Source organism: Lonchura striata, chromosome 5, assembly GCF_050655825.1.
Source record: "Lonchura striata isolate lonStrDom1 chromosome 5, ASM5065582v1, whole genome shotgun sequence".
Taxonomy (NCBI): Eukaryota; Metazoa; Chordata; class Aves; order Passeriformes; family Estrildidae; genus Lonchura; species Lonchura striata.
In genome coordinates this window covers 4,919,458-4,932,227 of record NC_140707.1, presented here as the reverse complement: position 1 = coordinate 4,932,227, position 12,770 = coordinate 4,919,458, and the positions used below count along the sequence as shown (strand labels likewise).

The 12,770-nt window shown below is 50.9% G+C and overlaps 1 protein-coding gene across 1 annotated transcript; it reads right to left on the bottom strand.

Moving 5' to 3' along the window:
- Nucleotides 1-10,311: 10,311 nt before the first annotated feature.
- Nucleotides 10,312-12,406, bottom strand: LOC146767162 (uncharacterized). The gene is made up of 2 exons (XM_085581143.1): nt 12,347-12,406; nt 10,312-12,168 (listed from the first exon to the last, which is right to left on the bottom strand). Exons 1-2 carry the CDS (start codon nt 12,404-12,406, stop codon nt 11,506-11,508), a joined length of 723 nt encoding a protein of 240 aa, XP_085437269.1. The 3' UTR covers nt 10,312-11,505.
- Nucleotides 12,407-12,770: the final 364 nt, after the last annotated feature.

Sequence of the window (12,770 nt, the reverse complement as noted above, 5' to 3'; positions counted from 1 at the left end):
CTCCCCCTGGGCGGAGCATCCCACAATGGGATGATGTAATTTTATCAGTGCTGCAGTGACACTGAATGGCCCATTAACAGAAGATGGCCCCTGGAGGGCGTTATCAGGGCTGAGCCATGGAAGATAAAGAACACTGCCCCACCTGTTGATAAGAGTTTATGGAGATGGAGACTGAAAACACTTTTGGTTACATCTGTCATTGTAACCTGAAACAGTGAGGCAATCCCTGCTCGGGGTGGGGGGTGAACACCACCCCCCTTACCCAAACTGGCTCAGGTGTAAAACCCCCACCCTGGGAAGGCCACGCACACAGGGGACAATGTCACACTTGCCCCGCCCCAGGGGAGATCTCTGTCCCTGTCACCCCCTTGCTTTCCCCCCTTTTCTCTTTCTTTCCATCTCTCTCTCTACCTCACATTTACTGGTCAATAAAATTCACTTTGGATTTGGTCTCCTTAGCACCTTAATTGGGGCAGAGGCATCTCTCTAACAATTTTATTATCCAGATTCTGACATTATTTTGGCACAGTGAGTTCAGGGCACTGTTGTCTGACCCCAAGTGTCTTTGACAACAGCCTGGTTCCCTCCTATGAAGAGGTTGTGGTTCTTTCTGAAGGAACTCTTGGAAACTTGGATGCAGCTTCCTCTGAGTGACTTTTGGGAGAACTTATGAGGAAAATGGCTGTTGTGGGTTGCCAGTGTAAAGAAAATATTTTCTTGTCCTTCCTGGACTAGTTTGTTAAAATCACTGGAGGAAAAGGAGCAAATGATACCAACAAGATTGACAAGGATCATTCACCCTAAGTTGAGGAACACAAGGCTACTAAATCCTACAAGAAGCCCAGCTCAAGTAGCTAAATTCCCAAATAACTCCTGAATTCACAGGCTTGGGGGGAGCAGCATTATTTTCTTGGTCCCTGTCACCTTTGTGACAGCTACACAGACCTTTCCCTTCCTTTTAATAATCTGTATTGAGACAAATTTCGACTTTTCTGTAATCAGCACCGGCCAGCATCTGAGCTGGAGCTGTGCTGGAACTGATGAAATTTGGAATTGCCACAGAATTGCTTCTGTTATTGGTTTATTAATCTTTGGGATTTGTTTGCATTTCCATTGCAAGTGACTTGTGAGAAGAGCAAATCTTCCTCAAGGCATTTTATGTAGGGTTAAATTTTATTTTGGCTGAGTTTGTTTTGTCCAGTGTCTGGGGGATGCTCAAGGGGTCTCTGGTTTTGGTTTGGCCCTAATTTTCTTCTGATTTGTCTTTATCACTTAAAAACACCTGAAAAATGGCTAAAAAGAGTATTGACCAGAGATGTCAAAAGTCCCACCATTTTAGAGATATTTGAGGTGGAATTTATTGTTTGGGAACATATTCTGGAGGATTTGTGGGTTCTTGGGGGATATCTGGTAGTATTCTCCATATCTTTGTACTTCAAATGACAAGGTGGATTTGTCTGTAACCTCAAAATGATTCAATCCCACTGGAAACCCCTGAATCTAACCACAAAATTGCTCAATCCCACCTCAAAATGGCTGGTTCCCACCTCAGCCCCATGCCAAACTTACTCAATTCCACAGCCTCCAGGGTGAGATGTGGTTGGAAGGTGATTGGGAGAAGTGAGATCCAAATTTGAGGTTGTGGGATCAGGATTGTGTGGTGCTGGGTGATTGTGATTTATTTTGATAATAAATAAAACTATCGGAATTATTGATTTCTGTCCCATTCCTTTTCTGTCAGCTCTGGTTTGCTTTTCAGAGCGCCGCCTTCTCAGCTGATTTTGTGACCTCCTGTCCCAGACTGAAAAGCAAGATGTGTTCTATTTGCCATCTGTATGGCAGTTGTCCTGTGTTAAGTGGGCAGTTTTTCCTTATCTCTTCCACAATCAATCCCCCCTCAGGGGAGACATCTGCTCATAATGGGCTATTGAATGTCACAGCATGACTGATAAGAACTGTAACATCCCATTGTGAGATGTTCCGCCCAGAGGGAGGAGACAAGAACTCCTACCTGCATCTAGTCTTGAGATTCTGGCCCACCAACACAGCTTTTTCTGTGCTGGATTTTCCCAGAGGAACAGCTGCCTCTTCCTCTTCCTCTTCAGAGGAAGACTCCCTTTTCTACAGGATCACTTCAACAGATTCACACTCCTGGAGAACTGCAGCCACAGTTCCAATTGGACTGCGGCCAACACCCTGTCCAACAGAGTGTCACATTGTATTCTGGTTCTCTTAGTGTTGTTTTGGTTCACTGCATTGTTCACATTTTCATCTTCTTCCATAATAAAAACTGTTATTCCTGCTCCCATATTTTTACCTGTGAGCCCCCCTTAATTTCAAATTTATAACAATTCTGAAAGAAAGAGCCTACATTATTTCGTTTCAGGGGAGGCTCCTGCCTTCCTTAGCAGACACTGATCTTTCTAAACCAAAATACCTCCTTTCTCTCCTGCCTTTCTTTGCCTGCTCTGTTTCTCTCTCAGTGTCTCCCTTGAGCCACGGCAGCCCCCACCAAAGGCCCTGCCCTGATTTCATTCCGAGTGCAGGAACTACAACAACCACAGGTGAAGTTATGAAGGCTGGCAGTGAAATGTCCCTTTAAGGTCTTGCTCCACTTGGCTTGTGGCTCCTAGTTAAAAGCTTTGTCTTAAAGAGCAGGAACATCTTTTCCTGGCTGGGAACTGGAATTCCAGCCCCTGGGAGTGTGTGCCATGGATCCCAGAGGGGCATTCCCGAGGCTCCCAGGTGCTGCTCCTGCCATGCCTCCCAAGGAGCTGTGCAGGGCAGGGGACAAGGTGCAGAAGCTGTGTTGGTTCTGCAGTCCCACAACAGCCCCTGGTTCCAGGAGTTTCCACACTGTCAAGAGTGGTTCCTGGGTTCCATGATGTCCTGCTGTGTCTCCATGGATATTTGGTGTCATGAAGTTCTTCAGTGTCACAATGGCCACCTCGCTCCATGAGCTTCCACAGTGTCCAAATGGCTTCCTTGGATGGGCAGTGTCACCATGGACCATTGGCTCCATGCAGCCCTGCTGGGTCACCATGGACTCCTTGGTTCCATGAGGTCCTGGGGGTGTCTTCATGGTCTCCTTGGATCCACAGTGTCCCAATGGACAATTGGATACATGTGTCCCTGCTTTGTCACAGTGGCCCCTTGGTTCCATGGGACCCCAGGGTCACAATTGACTCCTTGTTTCCACGTCACCCCCTCAGTGCCAAAATGGCCCCTTCATTCCATGGGGAACACAAAAGATTGATAGAAACATTGAGGAAATCCTGCTTAACACAGCTGGGAACATCTGTTTGCATTCCAAAGAGAGGTAAAAGGTGAGGCTGGCCCCAGCAGCTTCCATCTGCAATAGAGATCCAGGGAAAGGGCCAGGACAGAGAATTCAGCTGGGAGACTCAGAGAATTCTGCTTCCAGTGATCATTTCTGGTCACACTCTCCCTTGTAGAAAGGTGACACCATTCCAGGCAGCCTGTACTGAGCAGGTGGTTCCTGAGTGGGGTTTGTTGTTTAGGAAATCTGCTCAGGCTTTTTCGGTCTTTCTTTCCCAACAGGAAAACTTCTCCTGGGCCTGTGTGCTGTCAGAGCCCTGAGGAGAGCAGGTGGGACACGGTGCAATGGGCTGGGACATGGAGCTGCAGAGCTCCGGGACAAGGTTCTGCTGCAGGGCACAGGGATGTCAGTGCCAGGTGGGCGATGTCAGACATGGTGAGACCGGGGGTGAGGAGCAGCTTGTCCAAACAGGGTCAGCCCTCAGGGGGCTCATTCCTCTACATGCCCAGACCTCCTAAGGAGACACTGAGCATCAAGATCACCTGGGAAATGCTTCTATCAGCTCTTCTCTGAACTCGGAAACAAAACAATATTGCTTTTATAAAAGAAAAAAATCAGGAGGTGCACTTGGAAATCTTCCTCCTTACAGGAACTCCAAACTGACTCCAATCAGCTACACAAGCCCTGGAGATTTTCAGACAATTGAAGGAAGACAAAGAGCACCTGAGGGCTTTCTGTATTTTAATAATCCCTACGGTGGATTTGGGGCTGAGTCCAGGACCCTCAGAAGGCTGTAGGAGCTGCTCAAGGAGTCAGAAGCAAAACTCCAAATCCCTTGGAGCATCACTGAGGGCTGGGACTGCCAAAGGCTACCAGGGACTGGTGAGAGCAGATCCTTGAGGCCAGGATTGCAGGGAGCCCAAGGCTCAGAGCAGGGAACTGCAATGCTGAGCAAGGCCTGGGCTGGCTGGGGGAAGCAGAAAGGCCAAGCCCTGAGCCCAGCCTGGCACAGCAGGGCCTGTCCCTCACGGGTGGCTCAGGGCTGTTTGTGGGGCAGGGGGATGTGAGGGGCAGCAAGGACAAATGTCAGAAATCTGCGTGACCCTGCAGATCCTCATGGAACCAAGGGACCACTGTGACACTGTGCTGCCTCATGGAATCAAGGGGACCATTGTGAACTCAGAGACCCCAAGGAACCAAGGGTCCATGGTGCCCTTGTGCAGCCGCAGTGTCACAGAGGAGCCCTTGTGACACAGCGAGGGCACACGGAGCCGAGGGGCCATTGTGGCACATCAGGGCTTTGTGGAACCACAAAGCCATTGTGACATTGCAAGGCCTCATGGAAGCACGGGGCCATTGTGACACTGCAGAAGCAAGGGGAACATTGTGACACTCCAGGGCCTCATGGAACCAAGGAGACCATTGTGACACTGTGGGGTCCCACAGAACCAAGGGAACATGGAACAGGTCTGGCTGGCTGGGCCTCCTGGGGACCACCTGACAGGTCTGGCTGACCTTGGCATGTCGAGGGCTGCTTCTCATCTGCCCCTGAAGCACTGGGGTGTTGGCCTGATTGTTTAAGATTTTCTAAAACCTTCTGAGTTTACATTCTTGTAGCAAATTTTCTCCCGCAACTTTCTGTAAATAACTTATTGCTTTGCATTCCTTCATAGAGGAGGAGAAATTTGATGGACGGTAGTTTGTCCAGTGTTGTTGGATAGGTGGTCCTTTCACCCTCCAATCCACTGTCACCTTTGGAAAACAATAAATGTTGGAGTCAGAAATAAATTACATTTCTTTTACCGTCACAAACGCAAAGGTGCCCATCATGTTTTCTCATGTCCCATAGTGACACTGGGGCTCTGGGCTTTCCTTCCTATGGGAGAGAACTATTCTTCTCCTCCAGGGGCCTATAGCCAAAACTGGAATTCCTCCTCCAAATTTCCTTATATTGCAAGGATTGTTTATAGATGAATTCTGCCAGGAGAGACAGATCTGGTTGCCTTGGTTACCCAGGGGGCACCTCTCATCTGCCTTTCAAACACTGGCACCATGTGCTTTTTTTTATTATGGGGAAAAACCATCCATCTCAACCAGGTACCCATGGCCAAAATTGGGCATCTGCCTCCAGAATTCCCTATATCCAAGGATAGCTCCCAGAAAAATGATGCCAGGAATCACAAATCTGGCTGGCCTTGGCTTCCTGAGGGCTGGCACTCATGTGCCTCTGAAACACTGGGACTCTGTGCTTTCCTTCCTAATGAAAAGAACTCTTCTTCCTGTCTAGATGTCCACGGCCAAAACTGAGATTCCACCTCCAAAATGCCCTATGTCCAAGGATAGCCCCTAGATGAAAGTTGTCAGGAGAGAGAGGTCTGGCTGGCTTGGCCTGAGGGTGGCCACTTATCATCTTCTTCCAGAACACTTGGATTTTGTGCTTTTCTTTCCTATAGGAAAAAAACATCCATCCTGAGCAGGCGTCCATGGCCAGAACTGGGATTCCACCTCCAAAACTCTGTACATCCAACGATTGCTCCCAGTGAAATCTGCCAGGACAGACAGATCTGGCTGCCCTTGGCCTCTTGGGGATGCCTCTCACCTGCTTTCAAAACACTGGGGTCAGTGGTTTCCTTCCAATGAAAAAGACCTGTCCTTCTTCTCAAGGTGTTCATGGTCAAAATTGAGATTCCTTCTCCCAAATTCCATATATCCAAGGATCTCTCCATGACAAAAGCTGCCAGGACAAACAGGTCTGGCTGGCTTGGCCTCTCAAGAGCCACCTCTCTTCACTTCTGCTTTTGAAACACTGGGGCTCTGTGCTTTCCTTCCTATGGAAAAGAACTGTCCTTCTTATCTACGCAGAAATGGCTGAAATTGGGGTTCCACTTCCCAAATTCGCTATATCCAAGGGTTGCTTTCAGACAAAAGCTACCAGGACAGAGAAGTCTGGCTGGCTTAGGCCTCTGGTGGAAGCCTTTCATCTATCCCTGAAACACTGGTGTTCCGTGCTTTTCTTCCTGTGGAAAAGAACCATCCTTCTACTTTGGGTGTCCATGTCTGAAATTGGGATTCCACCTCTAAAATTCCCTACATCCAAGGGTTGCTCCAGACAAAATCTGCCAGTACCATCAAGTCTGGCTGGCTTTGGCCTCTGGTGGCTGCCCCTGCCACCCTGGGGCTCGGTTCTTTCCTTCTCATGGAGATCACTGTGACACTGTGGGCACCTCATGGAACCAAGGGGATCATTGTGGTACCACTGGAGCCCATGGAACCAAGGGGCCATGGTGACACCGTGGGGCTTCATGGACCCAGAGACCATTATGACTCTGTGGGGCCCGATGGAACCATGGAGACCATTCCGACCCTTCAGGGCCTGGTGTCACCAAGGGGGCATTGTGACACCTCAGAGTCTCCTGGAAGCAAGGTACCCCATGGAAGTGAGGGAACATGGAACAGGTCTGGCTGGCTTGGCTTGCCAGGGGCCACCTGACAGGTCTGGCTGATGTTGGAATGCCAAGGGCTGCTTTTCATCAGCTCCTGGAGCAAAGGGGCTATGTGCTTTCCTTGCTATAGAAAAGAACTGTCTGTGTTCAGATGCCCATTGCCAAAACTGATATTCTCCCTAAACAATTTCCTGTATGCAAGGTTATGTTTTAGGAAAAAAACAGCCAGCTCTGGCTGGCCTTGCACTGTGGTGGTCACCTTTCATCTGCCCCTGAAACAATGGGGCTCTGTTCCTTCATTCCTGTGGAAAAGAAATGGTCTTCTTGTCCATGGTCCATGGCCAAAATTAGACTGTGGCCTCCTAAAGTCCGTATATCCAAGGATTGCTCCCAGACAAAAGTAGCCAGGACAGACAGGATGGGTTAGCCCTGTCCTCTGGTAATTTTCACAGACCATGACCTTAATATTTTTATTAGAAAACACTTTGAAGAGGGCCAGAGATTTCCCAATGAGAGGTTTTGGGGGCTTGGGCACATGACCACTACATATGGACAAGTTAGAGATGAGAAAGCCTGGCTGGGTCTCTCTCCCTTCTGGCCCCACAGAGGTGCCGAGGCCGGCCCAGCCCCGTCTCGGCCGTGGGGCCGGGCGGCTCCTGCCGTGGGGCCGGGCCCCTTCCCAGGGAGCCGCCAGGCGCCATCGGCTGCCGGGCAGGGCAGGGGAGGCCGCGGGGCCGAGGCCGGGCCGTGGCTGCGGGTGCTGACATCTGGCCCTGCCGAGCCCTGCCCCGCTGCCAGCCCGGGCCCGGCCAGGATCCGCCGGGCCCCAGGAGCAGCCCCGGGCCGGGCCGGCTCGGCCAAGGCTCTGCCGCCCTTGGGCTTCGCCCGCAGCCGGCGGGCAGGGCAGGAGAAGCCATCGGCCCCGGCCGTGCTGCTGCTGGGCTCTGGCCTGGCTGCTGAGATCCTGGCCCTGCCCCAGCGCGGCCCAGCCTGACACAGCCCCAGCGCAGCCGCTGCAGAAACCTCCATGGCAAAACAGCTCCGGCCGCAAGCACCGAGCCCGGCCGGGCTCACGGAACCATCTTCAGCCCCGGGAGATATTGACTCTGCCAGTGCTGCCATCCTCCCTCCTGTGAGAGAAAAGGACACAGGGCAGGCACACAGAGGAGCAACATGAACACACCGAGGGCAGGGAAGAGGAAGTTGAGTCCCAGATGGGAGGGATGAGGAGATGCCTTGATCTTGGGGCTGAAATCCTCTGCTAAAGCTGTGGAGAAGGATGTCATTGATACATAAGACTCTCTTTTTCCCTGTAAGGCATTGAAAAGTATGAGGAGATGACTTGTTCAGCAAAGGCCTCCATGCTGAAGTAAGCAAATGTTGCAGTTACTGTGATCCCATGAGAAGTTTGAACAGAGAAAGAGAGAATAGTGATGAGACCCTGTGCCCTCAGGAAGACCTCTGTTTCCAGAGATGAAGATGATTTCAGAAATAGATGAAGAGAACCTTTGCTCTTAAACAGCTCATCTTTACACTAATACCCCATAACTTGTCATGGCCCATAAACACAACTGTGGGAAAAGCTGTGAAAAAATGGGAGGGACTTCATGACTACAGATTTTTCCAGTCAGCTGCTATTCATAGAAATTAAAAGCCACGAGATAACTGTTTTTTTTGTGGAGAAGTCTCCATAACATTAACAAGAGGAGCTTCTCTTGCTAAGTGAACTAAAGAAAGACTATTCTAGAGGTGGTAAAGTCAATTAAAATTTTAGGTTTTGTCTCTTTACATTGTCAGGTTGTATGAAGAGGGAAAGTGTTTTGAAAGTTTTGTTCTGATTCTTATTATTCTTTCTTTAGTTATTGTTAATACAATTTTATTTATACCTTTTTAATATTTTGACCCTACTTTGCCTTTCTCCTAATCCTATCTCAGAGCAGGAAATGAGTAATTATATTCCAGTGAGTGCACTGGTAATTAGCCAACACTGAACCCACCGCACTAATTAATGCATTGGCTGAGAAATCTCAAAATGGTGAACCAAAACCACTACAGGAATGTTCCTGATGAACTCCCCCGGACAAGAGGGAAATCAAGGCAGAACCATGGTTTGTCAGGACTTGCTTGATCCTAATAAACCCTGCGGTGGATTTGGAGCTGAGACCTGGAACCTCGGGGCCTGAGAGGAGATTTCACAAACCTTTCCAGGAGTTAGAGTCAGAGGAAACCCCCAAAGTGTCACAAAACATTAATGGGACACACTGAGGTCCATCCTGAACACAGGCTCCTCATGGACTCCTTGGAAGAGAGAACTGGAGGCCAGGATGACACAAAAACCTGTCAGAGACTCAAAATGGCACAAAAACCTATCAGTGTGGAAAGGGAAATCCAAAGTACCTTACAAAAGTTGAGTATCTCTGAGTATTAATGAGCCCTACTGAGTGCCTGTACAAAACTCTCAAGGGACCCCTTAAAGCAGATAATTGAGGCCCTGATTGCACAAACCTCTCACAGAGTCTGGATCAAAAGGGAAACAACAAGGACCTTAAAAGAACTGAAGTACCTTGAAGCATTAATGGGCCCCACTGAGTGTTGTTACTGACAAAGCCTCTCCAATGACTAATTACAACAGATAATTGGAGGCCATAATTGCACAAGCCTCTCAGAGACTCCAAGGCCAAAGCAAAAGCCAAAGTCCTTTCAAAAACCTGCAGTCCCTGGGAGCAAGAAGGAGCCCCCAGGGCCATTCCTGACCAAGGCTCCCCAGGGACTCCTTCCAGCAGATCCTTGAGGCCACTGGGATGTGGGCTAGGGGGGGATGCTGAGGGCAGGACCAGGGGCTGACAGTGCCCAGCCTGGCTGGGGCTGTGCCAGGAGGTCCCAGGGCCTCAGGACAAGGTGTCTCCTCACAGCCCTTGGTGGCACAGACCCTGCTGTGCCCCAGGGCACCAGGACTTGGCTTCTCTTTGTCCCCACCTGGCATCAGTGCCTCCAGTCCTCTGCTCTGCCTGGGGCCTGGGGACACTTTCTCAGTCGTGTCCCTCAGTGGGACCCGTTAAAAGTCCAAGAAACTTTGGGGTTGGATTCTGACTTGGAGTTCTGGAGAGGTTTCTGCAGCTCCCTCTCAGGGCCTGATGTTCAGGGCCTGAGCACAAAGCCCCAGAGGCTCATTAAAGTCCTTGTGCTGTGTCTGTGCTGCTGAGCTGGGCCGGGCTCCTGGCACAGAGGGTGATCCTGGTAACCAAGCAGAGCTTCAAAAGCACATTTCTCTTGCTGAGCAGCTCTTCTCCCTGCCCAGCAGGGCTGGGGCACTGCCTGCAGCTAGCGCGGGCACAGCACAGAGGCACAGAGAGCTTCAATCAGTCAGGGCTGGGAAGGGGCCGAGAAGTGCCTGGGGCAGAATCACTGCCAGCCCTTGGCACAGGAACCTCTGGCTGCAGGACAATACGGCTGCAGCTCCTGGAGTGTCGCACTCCCGCCCCAGATCCCTGTGCTCAGCCCCGGCTAGCTCTCGTCCTGGGGCGAGGGCGGGCGATGGAGGCACCCTCCGCCGCTCCCAGCTGGGGTTTGGAGAGTGCCTTTGTGGGTTCCGGGCAGCGCTAGCAAGCCTCGCGGTGGTAAATGAAGAGCGGATCCTACTGAGGGCTAAGTCCGAGTTTATTGTAGCCCAACGGGGCCAAATGTCCTAGAACGGTGCCAGCCAACAGGAACAAGCACAAGGTGCTTGCACTGGCTTATAAACTGTAAGGGAGGGGTATCCAACGACCAATGGGGATAGGGATAGGGGGTGGCTCCGGGTTGGGGGGATATGGTGGGGTCCAATGGGGGAAGGATATGGGGGGAGCCCCAGGTCCTCGACCAATCACCCGGTGCCCTGAGTAGAAGCTTCTGGATGGATGGGAAGGGGCACCGAGTGATAGACAAGGCACCCGGGGGGGGGGTAAAATGCCTCTTTCAGGGTGATGGATAGATACTGGAAAGGCGGGAAGGGAGGACAAGGCGGGAAAACTGGGGATAAACCAAGTTGCACACGGGGGTACAAAGGAATAAACCAATACATAATACAGGGATAATAAAACATACAAATAACGCAACTCCACAGGACTGTGCCTTTAAAGGTTAAAATTCAGTTGTTTTCAGTGGGATTGAGTGGTTTTGTGGTGACAGAACCATCCCTCTTGGCTTTTGAAATTCAAAGAGATGGAGAACACTGCCCAAAATCAACCCAGAACCCACAAATCCTCCAGAAGTTGAGTTCAGACTGTTCAGGGAGGGTGCAGCTGCCGGTGGCAGGATCAAATGAGACGGGTCTTGGTTCCAGAATCCATTTCTTACCCCCCAAAAGACAGGGTAAAGGCAGGGCTGTGGGGTTTGTATAGGGTATCCCAGGGGTGGAGTTAGGGTTTGGGTCAAGGGAGGAATTACTGGCAACACAAGAAGGGTGATATCAAACTCCTGCCTCTTAGCAACAGGGGCACTCCACACAGAGTGCGTCCCCAAATCCTAAATTCCCCCTCAGACTCCTGTGAAATGGTGCGACTTCCGATATTTTTGATCAATTTCTTTAATTTAACCCTGCTTTGTCTGTGTTTAAAGAATAAAGATTAATCAGAGGAAAATTAGGGCCAAATCAAAAGGAGAAGCAGCCAGGTTTGTTCCCAACATTGATCACAGGGAATGTGGGTCACCAGACCTGTGCCCAGTGTGGGTCCTGCAGTGGGGGATGGAGCTGGAGCAGAGCACAAAGCTTTTCCTGCAGTTGGGGTACTGGCAGGGTTGCCCTTACCGATGCCTCCGTTGGTGTTTGGTCAAGTCAGAGCTCTGGGTGAAGCTCTTCCCACACTGGGGACACTTGTAGGGCCTCTCCCCGGTGTGGATGCGCCGGTGCTTGACAAGGGTGGAGTTGTGCTTGAAGACCTTCCCGCAGTCGGGGCAGCGGAAGGGCCTCTCATCTGTGTGAATGCACTGGTGTTTGAGGAGATCAGAGCTGGTGTGAAACCTCTTCTGACACTCAGGACACTCATAGGGCCTTTCCCCAGTGTGGATGCGTTGGTGGATGATGAGTTCTGAGTTCCAACCGAAGCCCTTCCCACACTCCCCACACTCGTAGGCCCATTCCCCTGTGTGGATCATGTGGTGGCGGATCAGGTTGTTGCTCTTCCTGAAGCTCTTCCCACACTCCAAGCACTTGCAGGGCTTCTCCCCATCATGAAGCTTCTCAGGGACCACCAGCTTCGAGCTCTGGCTGAAGCTCTGCCCACCTTCCTGGCCCAGAGTGGGTCTTTCCTCCTCAGAGCATCCTGGGCTGGGTTTGCAGACCCTCCTCCTGTGGTGTCGCTGGGGCTTTTCCTCCCTGTTGGATTCCTGTGCTGTGGAGTTGCTCAAAACAGCCTCTTCCACCAGGTTCTGCCGTGGGGATTTGTCCTCTCTGGTCTCCAACCTCAGCTTCTTGTCTGGGGTAAGAAAGACAAGGAGAGGACAGGATTTACCTCAGTGCCAGAGGGAAGGGCAAGGAGATCCCCACAGTGCGTCCCCGGCAGGAGGGCACCGGCAGCGGGGCTGTCCTGCAGCTGGGGGCCAGGCTGGGAGATGAAGCAGGAGAGAGGGGCAAAGGGGCACTGACTTCCTTCTCACCTGCCTCGGTGTCCCAGGGCATCTTCCTCTTCCTCATAGCCTTCTCCATCTGGCAAAGGGTTGGGGATGGGAAAATCTGTTTTGGGAAGAAAACAAGGGATAAGCACAGTGAGGTTTGTACTGGTTTGAAGGCAAACCAGGGGGAGAGTCTAAGACAGAATGACAATTGAATAAGAAAATTAAGATCAAGGCAATGATACAGAAACACTGGCTTAATCTGACAAAGTCAGGATATAACCTGACACCCCAATAATAAGAGTGGTGGTAGCAGTCTGATGAAATGGTGGCTGCAGTGCAGCTGGAGTGATAAACGTGATTCTGTCAAAGCTGTGATCCTGTAAAAGGGTCTGGTCTTCCTCTGAAGGTCCAGTGGTGCTTATGGAGCTCTTGTGTTCTGGGAATGCAGTAGGCAA